Raw genomic sequence first — 18,178 nt, forward strand, 5'->3', positions numbered from 1 at the left:
AGGGCTGATAGGGGACATCTTGGGATGCTATGGGGCTCACCACAGGGGCACCTAATCTCATCTATTTACACAATCCTGGGTATCATAACATCATCTGTAAGTACTTCAGTTGTGCCTCTAAAAGATAAGGAGAAAATTTTAAACATCACCGTAATAGCATCTCACATCTTTTAAAAAATGACCAATAATTCATTGTGAACAAGGAGCAAAGGTTGGAAGGGGTGGTGGGCAGGGAACATTCTGGAGTAAAGTCCAGTCTGAACCCATCCCGGAAGAATTGCATAGGGTTAGGCAGACCCTCCTCGAGAATTCCTAGCTCACGTTACAGGAAATTTGGATTTATTTTTGAGGAGGCCTCTATCTGAAAATGTGATTCGGGAAACTAAAATCAACTGCACTTTTCAGTGAAAAGTTCCCAAGTTTCAGATGTGGTAGGAATTGATAGAAATTTGATGTATCTGGAAAGGCTATCTCCTTTCAAGAAGCACTTGCTTTCTTGAAAATCAGTGCAGAATATATATAATTAAAACTCACCCCCATTTGAAGTTTGAGGATCTATCTGAGGTCATGAAATACACTTATTATAAAGGGATTTTATGAGCATGGGATTGGAGAAAATTGTTTCCCCATATCAGTTCTTCATTTGAAGGTGATTATTATTTTTTCTCAATGAAAAGTTTAAGAAAGTCTTCACTTCCTTCTTCAAGGTGCAGTAGGGAAAACAATGGAAATCTTTATCCAAGGAGTAAAAAACAAATAAATAAACAACAACAAAATGAGGCACTCTAGCAACATTAAAACGCTACAGGGCAGAATCAGTTTAACTATCCAGCTAGAGTAACTGAGTTGGCTACTTACCGACATGACGATAAGGGGGAAAGGAACTGGCAGGAGATATTCCTGACAGCAGTTCAAGAGGACCCCTCGATACAGACCATGTTCTTATTTCCTCTCTGTAGGATTAGATATTGCTCACTGGAAAATGAAGGAGTTTGTCTGCAATTAATGCAGAGTTGGGATAGTAAAAGTCACTGCCCAAGGGCATGGCAGAATGTCCTCTCCTCTTAAGCTGGATGCAAAACAGAGGTCAAGCTAGGGAGACTGGTCCGCATGGCACTGCGCCTTGACTATCCAGTTTGGGGGAAGTGAACGGAGGCAGACTTGACTTTGGCCCTAGAGATGACTGGGGATGTATCTTTCGTCAGTCAGCGGTGTGAGGTGGGTGTGGTTATACCCATTTTAAGGATGAGGAGCTGGAGCTCAGAAAGTTAAATGAATTGCTTATGTTTTCAAAACTACCCAAGTGGAAGCCCCAAGACGTTAGGCTGAGTCATCAGGAGCCAAGCCTCTGACTTTCCACCTTCCTATTAACTCATCTCAAATAAAAATGTGCAGCAGCTGTAAACCTAAGGAAGAGGAGAAGGGCATCTATCCTGGGGTATTAGTCAGAGAAGATGTGCTGGCTTCCCACCGCAGGCTTCGAGGGAGCTCTGTGGTCCAGACTGAGGCTGAGACTGGGGCGGCCGTGCCATCCTGCCTCCCGGGGGTCCTTACCATGTGGAGGTCACCTCAGCTATATTTGCTGTGTTCAGGCTCCAGGCGGGAACTGAAGCCTTCTCAGTACAGAGCTTTGTCCCTGTGTGACTTCTGGGAAGCAGGAAGGCTGGCCCATTTTTAAGCCATTTAGTTCTGCAAATCTCCTTCAACTTAGGTTACAACAGCAGAGAATTATTTCCTGTCATTGCTCGTTAATCCAGCATTTTATTTGTGGTAGAACATGTGTGAAAACATTGCTGCTGAAATTCTGCCAACCCCTCCCCACTTACACACACACACACACACACACACACACACACACACACACAGCTTCCTCCTTTCCCCAGGACTTTTGGCACAGAGGCCACAGAGTGAGGTCAAGGGTAAATTCTGGGCCTGTCTGTGACCAACAGTATTCAGAAGGACCCACTTTAAGCTCTACTAGGTCAGGAATTTTGTCTGTTTGGTTCATTGGTTCATTGCTGAAGCCCCAGCACCTGGAACATATAGTAGATTTCAGTAAATTCTTCTTGACTGAAAGGATGGATGGATGGATGGATGGATGGATGGATGGTTGGTTGGATGGATGGATGGATGGATGGATGGATGGATGGATGGATGGGAGGGTGAGTGGGTGGATGGATGGATGACGGATGAGTGGATGGGTGGATGATTGAGTGAGCTGATAGCAGATGGATAAATGGTAGTGAGCAGCTGGGTGGATGGACAGATGGATGGTGATTCCAGCACAATCAGATGTGTGCAGAGTGAAGCCACATTTCACCTTTCATGTAATGGCTAAACGTCTAAGGAGAAGATTCTGAGACCATTGTCTTTTATACTATAGCATTTGCTGCAGCATTGCCATTTTCATTTATTATATATTCCACATCATCTACAATGGAGTTATGATAACTCACAAGAACAGAAACAATACAATAAAGAGAAAAACAAAAGCAAAATGAAAAAGAATAAGAACTGAGAAACCCCAGGTAAATAGGAGGCTGAGTCCATTGTTTTTTGTCTTTTTTTTAACTCCATGGAGACCAAGGAGCAATTTACTTTCAAAAGGTGGACTTCTTCCATAAGTGGCTTCTCCTGCAAGCCTGTGCTTAATTTAGCTAAAGTAGGAGGTGGGAAGTTAAAAATATAAAAACTAAAAGTAGTTGTAAGAATAAGACCCTGTAGACCTCACAGATTACTCTCCAGTTTACAAAGAACTTTCACATCTCCTTTCTCATTTAACTGTCACAGTTCTAAGGGGAAAGGGCAGATACAATCACCTCCATCATACAGGTGAGAAAACTGTGGTTCAGAAAGGCCAGAGGCCCCACTGTTGGTCACGGCCAGACTCACGGTGATCTGCCCACAGCCTCTGGCTCCTGCCTCTGGCCTATCCCCTGGCCCCTGTGAGCAAAGGAACCTTCGGTTCCCAATCCCCAGCGGCAGTGGGAGGGGGAGGGGGACATGGGTGCCAGTCTTCATGGCTCTTGAGTTTCAGGCTGCCCTGTTGGCCAGCCCAGCATCAGGAGCTCAGCGAGGTAAGAACAGGGCCAAAAAGACTTCACCCCTCGTTGGGTGGCTTGGAAGTATCTACCATGACCACTTTTCCTATCATGTTTGATTACAAGTGTTACAGACTTGCAGAGTCAGCATATGCAATGGGCATGATCTATCTATACAGGTCTGTCTCCTGGGGCAGGAGGAGAGGGCGGAGTTATCTCGACCGACGTGTAAACTGCCCTCTATTAACCCCTGAATCTGTTTATATCTGCCAGAATCTCATCCCCGACGAGCCCCACGCAGAGACAGCGGCCTCTTCCTGTGATGAAGCTGAGAAGCCAGTCTGAGACACTGCCTCTGATGGGCTGGGCTCCTTTAGTGGGGTGCTGGTGCCCTGCCCTGAGTCCCCTGCCTTTAGGGACTGAGCTGGGGAGGAAACAGCCGTCAGAGCACAGAAGCGAAAGGTCTACTTTCTGATAACGCCTAGAGGCCGCCTGTGCACCTCTCAACCGGCCGGGGCCTCGTTGGTCTCCTTCTTTATTAAAAATTCTGAGAAATTACATTTACACTTTAATTGGTTTCCGGGGAGGAGGAGCAGAGGTCAGAGTTCACGTGTTAAAGACATGAATTATAACGTGCCACAGATGGCTCCATTCTGGGCCCCAGGTGTTTGCTATTAACAATGGAAATGTCCTCTCAGGACGTTTCTGATCGTTCGCTCCTGGCCCGGTGGTTTGCCTCGCCGTCTGCGGCCCATCTGGCAGCCCACGGGGTCAAGCGTTTGGTCCTAATGCAGTCCCTTTCCATCCCCGTGGGCTCCGCCGGGGTTCCGTTCTGTCGAGTGAGCCCGCGTGTTCAGGGTCGCGCCGGGCACCCTTGGCCCGGCGGAGTGGGACGCGGGCCCACATCCACCTCCCAGCACGCCCGGGAAAGTCCTCCGGCGGAGTCCCGTGCTTTCCCGGTGGGCGACGGTTCCCTCTGCCCGCAGCTTGTTGAGACCCGCATGGGCTCACAACCTCCCTCAGGTGTGTGCGTGGCCGCAGGTGTGCTCCATAAATCCCAGTTTCCGGCCACCATTTCTCCTGGCCTCAAAGCCGTTCCGGGAGGTGCTCGACCGTGCCCTCCGAGTAGCCGGCAGGACCGTGGGCTCCACTGTTACCTGCACCCGACTCCAGGGAGCCAGAGATTCCTGGACCACTTCCCTCTTCTTCCTGAATGCTGATGCTGGCTCCGGGCCGTTTGCGCCCCGTCACACCTGAGGCTGCCGGAGGCCTCCTGACTGCCCTTGAGGCAGCGTGGCTGCAGAGGGAAAACACAGGCCTTCAGGTCAGGAAGCTAGGTTTTCAGTCCTGACCCTGGAACCAGAGGACTGTGGCAAGGTGTCTAACTGCTCTGTGCCTCAGTTTCCTCATCTGTAAAATAGGAATGATATAATCTGACTCACCGGGCAGTCGGTGAGCGAGGACGCCCACCAGGCTTCTGGTCCCCAGCAGGCCCTTGCTCAAGAATGGTAAGTGCTGTTAGTATTTTTACTCATTATCCTGGGCGTGCAGGACGAGATGAAGTCAAAATCCCCTGAAACGGGGTGACCTTGGGCTGCACCTCAGTCCTGCCAGGCTGCTGAAGACCGGGCCAGTTGCCACGGGTGCAGACACCACCGCCTGCCCCAACAGGACGTGCCTCTGGGTCACTCCTAAATTCTGTGCATGGTGATTGCAAGCTTTTATTCCAGGGCCTAATTGTGAAAAACCTAACGGTTTTTCTCAAGATGGCCCAAGAACTTTGGGGTTGACACTTGGCCGAGCAAATCCATCCCAACCAAGACTTCTTGCACCCATTGGTGTCCGTGGGCCCTGCGTTCCCCTAGGAAGAGAAGATGGTGACAGTGTGAGTCTTGTGCTCCTGGAGGATCTAGGAATGCATAGAACTTGGCCCTGACCTGTGTGTTATTGTTTGTTTTTGGAAAAGCTCTTCAAGCTGGTTGCAGATTTAGTGATGAAGAGTCAGTAGGTCGCGTTGTCAGAGAACGGAGGGCAGGTCTGGTCTGTCTGTATCCACATTTCCCTCCGAGCTCCCGCCTAGCAGCTTGGCTGTGGAGGAAGAGGTCAGAAGAATACGTGGAGGGTGTTCATATCACTAGAGCTTTGGGAAAGTCCTTTGGAAAAAGTTCCAACAACTCAGAACCACCACAGCCAGCCGCATGGCGGGTAACAGTCATGTAAACAGCGTCTTTGTTTGTTTGGGTTGGTTGGTGGTTCAGTTGGTTGTTTATGCTTCCTAAGCCCACGTTCTGGTTGAGCTGGAGATGGCTCGACCCTTCCAGAATAAGCAGTCTTTAACACCACATATGTATTAAATGGAGGGATCCTATTTAACTGCTTGATCATTCCTTTGCCTCCTGAATCACCCTTCTCTCAAGCTGACTTGTGGTTTTACAGTTTAAAGATTGCTACATTTTGGCTACAATTGTAATAAATTCTGCACCGTATTGGAAAATGTTTCTAAGCCCTAGAACGTACAAGGCACTGGGAAGCCATAATTTGAAATAGCCAAAACAGCACCTCTAAATAAGGAAGAGATACATGTCTTTTTCAGGCAAATATTGGCAGCTAGCATCTTTGAAGTTAACCAAATTAATTACTTTGTGTTAATTTGTGTTTGAAGCTCGTTTGTTCTCTCCGCGTGCAGGGTAGTTATTATTCCCGGTCTGCAGGTGTGAAAACTGAGGCTTGGTTTTAAAACTGAGCTTTAGTTTTAATGATTAGATGGGGTGCTCAGACTTAGTCTCCCAATTTTGATTCTTCTCCAGCTACTCTGTGCCATGTGCCCAGATCGACAGTAGCCTCCCACGCCTGCTGCCTCTGTCACTTCCACTGTCAGGAGAAAATAAAACTCCATCTCAGTCTGCGAGAAGAAATCAGTGGGAGGCGGAATGTCAGCAACATATTTCCCCAAACCAGTTATCCCTTTACCATCTAATCATTTACCAGCTGTAGAAGATGTGAGGTGTTTTTTTTGTTTTTTTCAATCGATTTAAACAGAGAAATCTGGATGGCTTCCCGTCCCTGGTTTCCTGCAACGTTGGCTTTTCCTGTCACACGGTTATGTCAGCTCCAAGCTGTTCTCAGCAGCTGCCCAGACTGTTCCGTCCTTCTTCCTCCGGTCACTTGCCTTTCTTTGCTGCAATCTGCCTGCGGACTGTTGTCCCCCTCCCCCCGACCCCCGCCCACCAGAGCTTGGAGCTGAGGAACATGGATTCTTTGGGACCCAGCACACGTTTATTAATGACGCAGGGCAGTCAAAGGAAACATCGAGAACAGTGACCTGCAGCCCCAGTGAATCCAGCCTGCTTGCAGCTGCTTTCCCTAGCTGCCTAATTGCCAACAAGAAAAGATAATTCCCAGAGAGCTTTTGCAAGGCAGATAACTCCCGACTTCCACTGTCAAGATTGATAAATGGGCTTAGTATGATTCACCCCCAAGAATACAGCCGTGAGATGCACAATAGGCTCCTACAAGAAAAGAATTTTCTGACTGCAGATTTGTCAAAGTAAAAGTAACCCCTAATAATGTTTTACTTGGCAACTTGGTGACGGGCTGAAATATTAAGCTGTGACTGCATTTACGGTGGGAAGCCATAAGTGCATTCCTCTTTTGAAAAGTGTGTGTGTGTGTGTGTGTGTGTGTGTTTTCCAAAATCACCTGGTTGTCTATTTCATTGGCTTTTTATTTCTAACCTTGCATTCAGCATGGTAAACTTGCCCCCAAGTGTCCTTGGTTGGTAAATATTAGGAAAAAAGGCAGATGTGTATAACTAAAGGGGTCACATCTGAACAGGAGCCGGGCACCCTGGCGGGGTGTCTGCAAGAAATTCTCTGCCTGTGAGCTGAAAGCAACACTTTTTTCTGGGTCCTAGGTATAATCATTTTAAAGCATTCTTGTTGCCAAGGGAAAATATCATGCAAAGGGGGTTCTTTTCTGAATAATTCTCAAATTTTATTGCTTTGCACCAGCCTGTCCCTGCTATATGTCAATTCAATTCGCTGCCGTCCTGGCATATTTGGGATAATTTATGAAAAGTATTAAAAAGCACATTGTGATGAGTTTGCTGAAAGCTGTAGAAGAAACTGAGGCTTGTCTTTTTAAACTACCGACCATGGGCTACACGGGATCTTCAATGTCATGAGCAACTATATGGCCCAATTCAATGTTCTTTTCATTAACAGTCCAGGGAATAAAGCTATGAAATAAGAAAGGAACAAAATGAGCCAAAGGGAGGCAGGACTATCATACTTTGGAGTTTGAAACAAGTGGAAGGAACTTCAGAAAAGAAATATCTTTCTGTTCACAGTCAGAACCTTTGCTGGTACCTTAATTAGTATAGAGTACGATGATTAATCAGTTAACCTGCTCTAACACTTAAAGATACTTGAAAAATTCATTTGTGATTTGAATTTGGCTTTAAGAGACAGATTCTCATGGAATTTCTAGCACATGCCTACAATCACATGAGGTTTCAAAACGCTGTACATCGAACTTTTCTTAGAAAATGGAACCACAGGGGGAAGTAGAACTATTTCTAATTTAAGTGCAAGAAAGCTGACCTATAACGCACCTAGTTTGCATTTCTTATTGTTTACACAAATAGGTGTGGATTTGTCCATATATGATCTTTACAACATTTGAATTTTAAACTGAGGTCAGTTGTTCCCAAGCGTTAATTTTGATACTTTGATAAATCATCTGGACCATCAACTGATGAATAAACAAATTGTGGTGTAGTCTTACTTACAAGGGAATATTAGTCATTGAAATAAATGAAGTACTAATAGTGCCACAACGTGGATGAACCTTCATGCTGAGTGAATGAAGCCAGACATAAAACATCACATATTGGATGATTCCATTTATATGAAATGTCTGGACTAGGCAGATCCAGAGAGACAGAAAGCAGCTTAGTGGTTGACAGGGACTTGGGGGAGAGGGGATGAGGAGTGACTGCTTCATGGGGTGAGGGTTGTTTTGGGGGCTCAGGAAAAGGTTCTGGAATTAGTGGTGATGGTTGCATAACACTGTGAATGTACTAAAAACCAAGGGATTATATATTTTTAAGTGGTGAATTTGTTATGTGAATTTTACCTCAATTTAAAATGAAATCACCTGGAGAGCCTGTTAAAACAGTTGCTGGACCCCACCCCCGATTTTTTCTCAGGCGGCAGGTCCGTATGGGGTCTGAACGTTTGCATTTCTGGTAGGTTGCCAGGTGATGCTGAAGCTGGGACCACACTCCGAGGGGCTCTGATCCAGGCAGGTGGTTTGAGTGATGGATGGATTCCTCCTTCGTATGTAAATCAGCACATCAAGGCTGTATTGATCCCCATCCATGTTTCAAGAGTTTACTGCAGGTGATCCAGGGCTGAAATGATATCTGCAGTGAAGAACATAAGTTTTTTAAATAACTGAACTTGGGATCAGATCTAGTCTCTGCCATCCCCTAACTGAGAACTCTTAAACAAGTCCCTTCACCTCATTTGCAAAATGGGAATAACAATACCTATCTCACTGTGTTGTTTTAAAATGTAAATTTAAAAAAGAAAGTATAAAGAAGAAGAAAATATTACTATGAAAAAGTACCCATCATATTATCTAGCTTAAAGCAGGCTCTCAAATAGTTATTCCAGAAAAATATGTAGAGTGTATATCAGTTCAATATAATTATATATGTTTATATATTTTATATAATTTCTACATGTGAATAAATATGCATGATGCATTTATATATGTGAATGTATTGTATTTCTGATATTTTATTTATATGGCTGGAGAGGCAGTGTGGGGAGTAGGCGTGTCCAGTAGTTCCCTTGGCAAAGGTCCAGCAAGGGGAGAGTGGGAAGGGCTGGGGCCATATTTTAGTCATCATTGGATCCTCCTCAGAGCTTTAAATGTAATAATTACTTCTCCAGTGAGTGAGTGGATGAATGAAGGAGTAGTGAACATACTATCCCCAAAGTTTCATTCTGCTATCATCAAAAGTTCAGAAGCAGAGTTGGTATCTGGGAAGCAGGGAGATGAGCAAGCATTTCCCTGGAGGCATTCTTTTGTGTGGGCAAATTGGAGAAATAGCAGTCTGAATAATCATTGTGCTGATAGATCCTGTCTATGGATCCTGACGCGGTGCTGGGGAGTGGATTCCATGTCTTGTTCAAGGTCCACTGGCCCATTTTTCATGCAAACCGCAATGAACTGCTCATTGAGTCCTTAAGCCAACAATCAGTGACATCTCTTGTGCACTAGGCACTGTGCAACCAGTGACCACTTAGACGTATTGTATAAGGTGTTTAAATATGTGTAAATTAGGATTCTATTGTAATTACAGGACTCTGATATTTGGTATCATCAAATTCCCTTATCTCTTGAGATTTGAAATCATTTTATTTATTTTTAACTGAAACATAGTTGATTTACAACGTTGTGTTAATTTCTGCTGTACAGCAAAGTGATTCAGTTATACATATTCATACATTCTTTTTTATATTCTTTCCCATTCTGGTTTATCACAGGATATTGAATATAGTTCCCTGTGCTAATACGGAAGGACCTTGTTGTTTATCCATTCTCTATATAATAGTTTGCATCTGCTAACCCCAAGCTCCCACTCCATCCCTCCCCCACCCCCCCTTCCCCTTGGCAGCTACAAGTCTGTTCTGTTTGTGAGTCTGTTTCTGTTTCGTAGATAAGTTCATTGGTGTCATATTTTATATTCCACATATAAGTGATATCATATGGTATTTGTCTTTCTGACTTACTTCACTTAGTATGGTAATCTCTAGGTCCAATCATGTTGCTGCAAATGGCATTATTTCATTCTTTTTTATGGTGAATAGTATTCCATTGTGTATACGTACCACATCTTTATCCATCTGTCGATGGACATTTAGGTTGTTTCCATGTCCTGGCTATTGTGAATAGTGCTGCTATGACCGTAGGGGTGCATGTATCTTTTTGAATTATAGTTTTGTCTGGATATATGCCCAGGGGTGGGATTGTTTGATCCTATGGCAACTCTGTTTTTAGTTTTTTTGAGAAACCTCCATACTGTTTTCCATAGTGGCTGTACCAGCTTACATTCCCACCAACAGTGTAGGAGGGCTTCCTTTTCTCCACACCCTCTCCAGTATTTGTTATTTGTAGACTTTTTAATGATGGCCATTCTGACCGGCGTGAGGTGGTATCTCAGTGTAGTTTTGATTTGCATGAAATCATTTTAGATCACTGAATTCTGTTTACTGAGGGAGGGCCATCAGGTTAGATACAGTTTTTAGTTACTCTCTTCTTCCTTCCTACATACCGATCAACCAAGATGGTCCCAGCAGAAGGGAGATGATAGGCAGACCCTTGCTTGTCAATCAAAACTAGTTTGCTTAAAAAAAAAAAAAAAGTGTGGGGGAATAAGAGTTTGAAATTCTTATGAAAAGTACCTTCAGCCATTATCAGTGCTTGGTTCATGCAGGGCAAAGCTCCCCTCCCCCATTGAATGATGCTCCATGGTAGTCTTTTGCCATCAGCCTGACCTCCAAGGGCTTAGGGGTCTTCTCTGGGGAGGGGGTCGCCCCTCTGGGTGTGTGTTACTGAAAGAAGAGCCTGCTGCTTTCTGCTGAACAAAGTCCTCTAGGCCAGTCACGCCTGCCCACGCGCCTTTGCACTGGCTCCTTCCTCTGCCTGGAACGTTCTTCCTCCAGATGTTCTTCCACCTTGTTCCCTCACATCCTTCTGGTGAGAGCCCCAGATGCCTTCCCCTCCGTGAGGTCTTCCCTGACCACCCTCCCTAAAAGGTCAGCACCTCGCACATCCTCTCCCCCGACCTGTCTTATTTTTCTCTTTAATGCTCATTCCTTTCTAATAGGTAATTGATTCCCTTATCTTCTGTATTATTCGTCTGCCCCACTAGATGCAAGCTCCACCATGGCCAGGATTTGTGTATGTTTTATTCATTCCATCTCCCCAAAGCCTAGAACAATGCCTGGAACATAGTAGGTATTGAATAAATAATTGCAGAATAATTGAATGATGAGTGACAGGTTACTGTGCTTTTCTTCCTCTAAAGCCTGACTTTCTCTAAATGCCCAAATAGGGCTCAGGAATATTCTATCAGAGAGAAATAGTCACCTGTTCTCCATGATGAGAAATCATGAAAGGATGAAGGCAGTAAAGATACTCTGCAGGTACAAAGTGCTCCTTGGACACATTGCCATTTGTCATCAAGAGAGAGGTCGTGGAGGATGGCAGAGGTGTTTCTCCATCCTCACGTAGAGGTGGGAATGTTGACCGGTCCAGTCCACAGAGAGGGCAGGAAGGTGTGGGGAAGGGTCGCTGGCCTTCCCAAGGGGCCTCCCTGGGGTCACTCTGAGCGAGTCAGAAAGGCCCAGATTGGAGAGAAAGAGGACCTATTCACGTGTGCTCTTGGCTCAGGAGCTGTGAGCCATGGCCGGCAGCTGCTGGAGGTTTTAATTATACTGACGTTGAAGGCAGGCGTCCTGCTGGTGAAATCGGGTTACACGCTGCGAGGCCCGGCTCTGTGTTGTGAGTGGTGGTGAGCAAGGGTCAGTTTCAGTGTCGGTGAACTCATCCACACCTCGTTTGGCATCTGAGGAGAACATTGCTGCTTTGTTGTTACAGCAGAGGCACCTGGAGGAATTAGCGCCTGGACGCTCTTCCTCGGAGCAAGGCTGGAAAGCTGCGAATTGGGTGGATGCTATTCCTCCACGATTCTAAATGAGAGAGAACTTTAAAAGCACCTGGGGTTTGTCCTTCAACAGAATAGGAAAAAACTAAGAGAACTAGAAATGTATTATTACGCGGATAACTCGACTTCTATCTGACCACATCCAGCACAGACACGAAAAGAGTCGTTTTTTTTGCTAACAGTTGATCTGTTCTCCTCTCCCAAATACTCTGAATTTTAAATCCTGGACTTAAACTGATCTCATTCATCTTGCTTCTATCCCTTTTTTTTAATGTCAATCCCCCCAAAAACCCAAAATGTGTTTGTTGTTTTGAAAGACAGTGAGATGGGAGGGCTCGTCGGAGCTGTTTCTGGAGCTGGTTTCAGCCCTCCAATCCCCGGACGCTCGTGGGCATCTTCTGCTCACTTGCGAAGCAGGGTGATTGATACCCCTCTTCTACTGGGCTTCTGTTAATCTTGCTATGAACTGCTGTTAATCTTGCTTATAAACCATTCCCAAGGCTTACAATTTCTCCTTGTGTCTTTCCTAATTAACTTCAACATTTTCTAGAAATCAGTGCCCTCCCAGAAGGAGCTGGTCAGATTTCATCACAGCACCTCGTTGGGTATCATGGAGTGAGAATGAGGTTTAGTCTCCTGGGTCAGGCCTTGAGATAGAGGCGTCCTGGGAAATGCTTACACTGGAGAACATTCCATCTCTTCCACTGCAAAGCGAAGTACTGCTCTCAATTCCCTGTGTGATGTACTGTCATCTTTTCAACACAAAGCTCTTCTACATGGACAAAATTACACTTTTCTTGTGGCTCACCATCTGAAGCTATTCAGTATCACTTTTGATACCAGGAACAATCAATCTGTCTGCCCAGGAAAGTTATAAAGATTTCGAAAGGAACTTTGTTACAGCACTACAGCTAAGTCCTGGTTTATTGTCTTTGTATCCAAGAGCAAGACTTGCATGTATTAACTTACTTGTAGATTAGAATTATACTTCAGAGTTAATAACCTGAGATTGGTAGAAAACACTTGGGGAGATAGTGCAGTGTTACCAGTTTGGCCCTGGAACTCATCATGATCTTGAAGTATTGCCAGACTCAATCATTGAATGGTGGCTAGTCTGCAGTCTTCAGGGAAACCTAGTGGCACACATTGGTTTGGCCAATTGATTGGGATCCAATTATAATGTCATCCTGTCTTCATGGGAGAGGGTGCTTGAGCTTGCTGGTCAGCAGGTCCTGCTTCCTCACTAAATAATAAAACCTGGCTTTCTGGTGTGATTAGCCCTTATGATAATCGCTGCCTAAGACCTGGGAAAACGCATTCGTAAAAGAGAGTCAGATGCTTTACATACGTTAGGGACCACTAGCTGCTGTGGGAAACAAACCCCTAATTTCCAGGGGCTTACCATCACAGAGATGTGTTTCCCTTGCATGTGACGCCATGGAGCTCTGTGCTGTCAGTGAGTCAGGACCGGGTGCTGTGCCTGGCTCGTCCCCCTCCTAGGACGTTGGACTGGTCTGAGCACAGCTGGCAGCAGGGGAAAGGAAGGAACAGCTACTTAACTACCTTCGGCCAGAAGTGACACACATCATTTCCCCTCTGCTAATTCCATCACCAAGAATTATCACACAGCCCACCCGGGAGCGAGGCGGGTGGCACAGCCCCTCCGGACCATGGAAGGGGGAGCACGAGCTTTGCAGGGAAGTCGGCCAACTCGGCCACATCCCTATGTAGCCCTGGTTTTTTGAGGCAAGGGCAGGACCTGCACTTCTGACCACCTCCATTCTCTTAGAGCTGTGCCTGGGGAGACAGTGGTTTGCCCTTTATAGGCCCAAACCAGTATCAGCCGGCCCTGATCCACCATGGGGATTGTGTCTGTGAAGCCGTGGAGTTGATAAGCTCAGTCATTTGTACCTTCCCCCTCCCTTGGGATAATGATTGCCTTCATTATTTTTCTTTTAACTGAAGTATAGTTGATTTACAATGTTATGTTAGTTTCTAGTGTACAGCATAGTGATTCAGTTATATATACTTTTTCAGATTCTTTTCACTTACATATTATTACAAGATATCGAATATAGTTCCCTGTGCTCTACAGTAGGTCCTTGTTGTTTATCTATTTTATATATAGTAGTTTGTATCTGCTAATCCCAAACTCCTACTTTATCTCCCCCTGCCTTTCCCCTTTGGTAACCATAAATTTGTTTTCTATGTCTGTGAGTCTGTTTCCGTTTTGTAAATAAGTTCATTTGTATCATTTTTTAGATTCCAAGTATAAGTGATATCAGATGATATTTGTCTTTCTGTCTGACTTACTTCACTTAGTATGATAATCTCTAGGTCCATCCATGTTGCTGCAAATGGCATTATTCTTTTTTATGGCCGAGTACTATTCCATTGTATATGTCAGTATATATGTACCACATCTTCTTTATCCACTCATCTGTCGATGGACACTTAGGTTGCTTCCATGTCTTGGTTATTGTAAATAGTGCTACTATGAAAATTGGGGTGCATGTGTCTTTTTGAATTAGTTTTCATCTTTTCTGGATATATGCCCAGGAATGGGATTGCAGGATCATATGGTAGCTCTATTTTTAGTTTTTTGAGGAATCTCCATACTGTTTTTCATAGTGGCTGTACCAGCTTACATTTCCACCAACAGTGTAGGAGGGTTCCCTTTTCTCCACACCCTCTCCAGCATTTATTATTTGTAGACTTTTTGATGATGGCCTTTCCGATCAATGAAGTTAGAGCACTCCCTCACACCATACACAAAAATAAACTCAAAATGGCTTAACGACTTAAATGTACTTTTTTCATCTTTGTACTTTCCAATATGAACATAGATAGCATTCGTATTACAAGCTACAGATCCTAAGCATTCACTTTCCATTATATCATTTCACACAGAACTATTAATGATGTCTGTAATGAGACACAATCTAAAGTTGTTGATCTGAAAACCATCCAAAGGTCATTTCTTTTTGGATAAAGCACTTCCTCATCAGTGGTGTTGGAACTGTGCAGGATTGGACCTCAGGGTGTAGTCGAAGGTGCCTCATTTTACACCATTCAAGCCTTTGTTCACTGAGACTAACAGTGGCCACCCAGGCAGATGGCGCCCGTGGGTACCACGCACAGCTGCACGAGAAGGATGCGCGAGGCCTTTCAGTGCCCTGACGACTGACATCCTGGCTCTTCCCTGCAGGTACCCGTTCCCCATGGTGTTCAGCAGCTGCAGCAGGAAGGACCTGGAGGCCAGCCTGGAGAAGGGCATGGGTATGTGCCTCTTTAACCTGCCGGAAGTGACGCAGTCCTTCGGGGGCCAGAAGTGCGGGAATGGATACGTCGAAGAAGGAGAAGAGTGTGACTGTGGGGAACCGGAGGTGAGAGAGACGTTTCCAGAATGTTTGTCTCGCGTTCGCGGCTGGGCCAAGAAGCAAGACCTTGAGGGAATTGTGCGGTAGAATGAAAGTGCTAGAAATGCAGGATGGAAAACTCCTACATGACCACCTTGAACAAACTTCATAAGCCAGGGTGGCCTTCTTGAATTTTAAGTATTGCATAGAATAAGTTGTCTCACTGGTTTAACGAGACAAAGAATCTTCTCTGTTGAAGGACGCAGTAGCGTAGGCAGGATGAGGGCAAGAACAACGAAAAAGCATTTAGCTTTGAGTTTGACAGAGAAGAAAGCCTTGGAATGCTGGCTTCAAATGGCTAGTAAGTAACCAAGCCTTCCTCTCTGTAAGGTGTGCACCCGAGGGGAATTTGAATAAGCAGCGTTCATCTTTAACCAAGAGCTTCTTCCCAAGTTGAAATTCTGCTCCTGCTGCCACAGCTTCCTCTGTGTGGACGGCCTGAGGCGCCCAGGCTCCTGCCTGTCTGCTTGTTAGCTTTCAGAAGAAATAAGCGAAAGCGGGGAACATTTTTATCCAGCAAAAGGCGTATTTAACCCTGTTTTCCGGCCAGTGTCAGGACATTTTCTTTCTCATTTCTGTAGGGCCCAAGATAAAGTTAATCAACATCAAAATTATAACAGCCATTTTTAAATCTCTGAATAATCTTGGGAAGGAAAGAGAAAGACAGGACACAGTGAGACCACCTGGTGAAAGAAGTACCCCCTCAAAACTTGAAGGAGGTCGATTTAGAATAAATCAAAGCCAGTCGTCTGTATAGCAGGCTGTCTCCATGTGGGAGTCCCTCCCTGAGAGCTTGTGCAAGCTGCAGTGGTAGTCAAGTTCAAGATGGGCTTAGCTAAATTCACAAACCGGCTTGATGAGGGCTTAGGAAGAGCATGTCTTGGAGGGCTGCTCTGAAAGGGGGATTCGGGGATGGAAGGGAACTTGTGCTGAGACTCTGGGACATCCCTCAAATTCCTGTGTTCATCAAACAAACAACTGGTTATAGAACCTTCATCATGTCCAATCTCCAAGTCTCTGAGCTTTCCCACATCAGCAGCAACGATCCTGGTCTCCATCTGACCATTTCTGTAAGAATATTGGGAGTGAATATAAGTTCTAGGGGATGGGGGTTGCAAAGGTGGTTTGATGAAATGTTTTTGTGCCCTTGCCAAAATCAGGATTCATCCAAGGTCACAGTGCTGTCCACAGCGGCGTTCAATTTTGCTCACAGTGCGTAGAGAATGGTTACTATGCAGGAACAAAGGCCTAAGTCCTAACAGAAACTCTTTTTCAGATTAGCAGAGGAAAACTTGAAACGATCATGGGATGGGTTATGCAAAGCGGAAATTGCTTGGAGACTTTTTCTAATTGCTTAAAGAAAAAAACAAAACTAGTTTAAATTACTCCTATTTCTCAGGAGAGGTCATGTTGACTTGAAATGGTTATCTTTGATCTGAACTCCTTGTAATTGTTTGTTAATCTGAATAAATTTGACAGCTCTTCCTGGAGCCATGAACTCTCAGGTTTGGAATGACTCTATTAGCCATCATTTATTCCATATGCCAGCACTGCCACCAGCATCCCTGCCACCCTCCCCATCACCACTGTTACCATGTCCACCACCACCCCACCATCATCACCACTACTGTCACCGCCATCACCTCAACCCCACCACTAGCGTCACCACCGCCACCATCATGTCAGCAAATGCTTGAGTGCCTGAAATTCGCCAGCCTGCTGTTGTGGTCTTCTCTTTTACCTCCATCAAGAAGTCACTCAGCTTTCCCAGGGTGTTTACTGTCTCTCCAGGCAGCTCATTGCAGGACAGCTTTGAAGAACTCAAACTCTTTGCTTACGTAAGAGCTGTGTTCTCCCTCCGTGTAATTCCCAACTGTATATTTCTGTGCTTAGGGTCCTTATTTGAGGATTCTTTTTTTTTTTTTTTTTTTTAATTAATTAATTTATTTTTGGCTGTGTTGGGTCTTCGTTTCTGTGTGAGGGCTTTCTCTAGTTGCGGCAAGCAGGGGCCACTCTTCATCGCGGTGCGCGGGCCTCTCACTGTCGCGGCCTCTCTTGTTGCGGAGCACAGGCTCCAGACGCGCAGGCTCAGTAGTTGTGGCTCACGGGCCTAGTTGCTCCGCGGCATGTGGGATCCTCCCAGACCAGGGCTCGAACCCGTGTCCCCTGCATTAGCAGGCAGATTCTCAACCACTGCACCACCAGGGAAGCCCCTAGGGTCCTTATTTAATAGGAGAAGTTCTTGCTATCTGAAGAGAACTCTCGTTCTCCTCATCCAAAGTTCTTTCTTCCAAGAAATCTTTCAAAGTCGCGGGCAAGCCTTTTGCCTCAATTCTTAGTTTTCTTTCATTTTTTTTTAAACTTCTTTTTAAAGTTTAAGCTCAAACTGTGTCTGAGGGTATGAAAGCCCATTTCCCAGTTTCCAAGCTGACCAAAACTTTTAGTCAGACCTGTGGACCTGGGTTCTTTACCCCCCACTCAGTGCTCAGGCCCTGGAAATATCCATCATGCCTTTGTTTCATATTGGCCTACGCATCCCCCGGACCATGAAGACGTCCAGTGTCACCACATCAGTGAGTAAACGGGGTCAGAACAACTGCCCCAGCTCATGACCGGAACCAGTTTCTGTTCCCTTGCTCCCAGAAATAATGGCCACTATTTTCAAGAAGGTGCATTATTGTCTTAACCCCAGTTCATTGTGATTAAGAATCTCTGTCTACTACCTACAACCCAAGAATGACAATTAGGGCATTTGCTGAGAATTCTCTAATGGCTTCATTCATTACTCTTTCTTCTTTGGAGACTTAGTGTTCGTTGGCTCTGCTGAACTTCTCTATTGAGTACTAAACTAATAAATGCATCAACAGATGAAGAATTTGTCTCTTCTGATAAATAGAGTTCTGCGGAAGGAATAGATTCTGGGTAGTTAAAAGGCAAATGAATGCTGAAGTCTTCTGTCCAGGGCACTGGATTTACAT

At 45.2% G+C, this 18,178-nt stretch overlaps 1 protein-coding gene across 1 annotated transcript in view; it reads left to right on the plus strand.

Moving 5' to 3' along the window:
• ADAM12 (ADAM metallopeptidase domain 12) overlaps positions 1-18,178 on the plus strand; it is a 390,595-nt gene that overhangs the window by 314,804 nt on the left and 57,613 nt on the right. The window contains exon 12 of the mRNA XM_061183918.1: positions 14,990-15,167. Coding sequence (XP_061039901.1) covers positions 14,990-15,167 — 178 coding nt within the window. The remainder of the gene's footprint in view (positions 1-14,989; positions 15,168-18,178) is intronic.

Source organism: Eubalaena glacialis, chromosome 1, assembly GCF_028564815.1.
Source record: "Eubalaena glacialis isolate mEubGla1 chromosome 1, mEubGla1.1.hap2.+ XY, whole genome shotgun sequence".
Taxonomy (NCBI): domain Eukaryota; kingdom Metazoa; phylum Chordata; class Mammalia; order Artiodactyla; family Balaenidae; genus Eubalaena; species Eubalaena glacialis.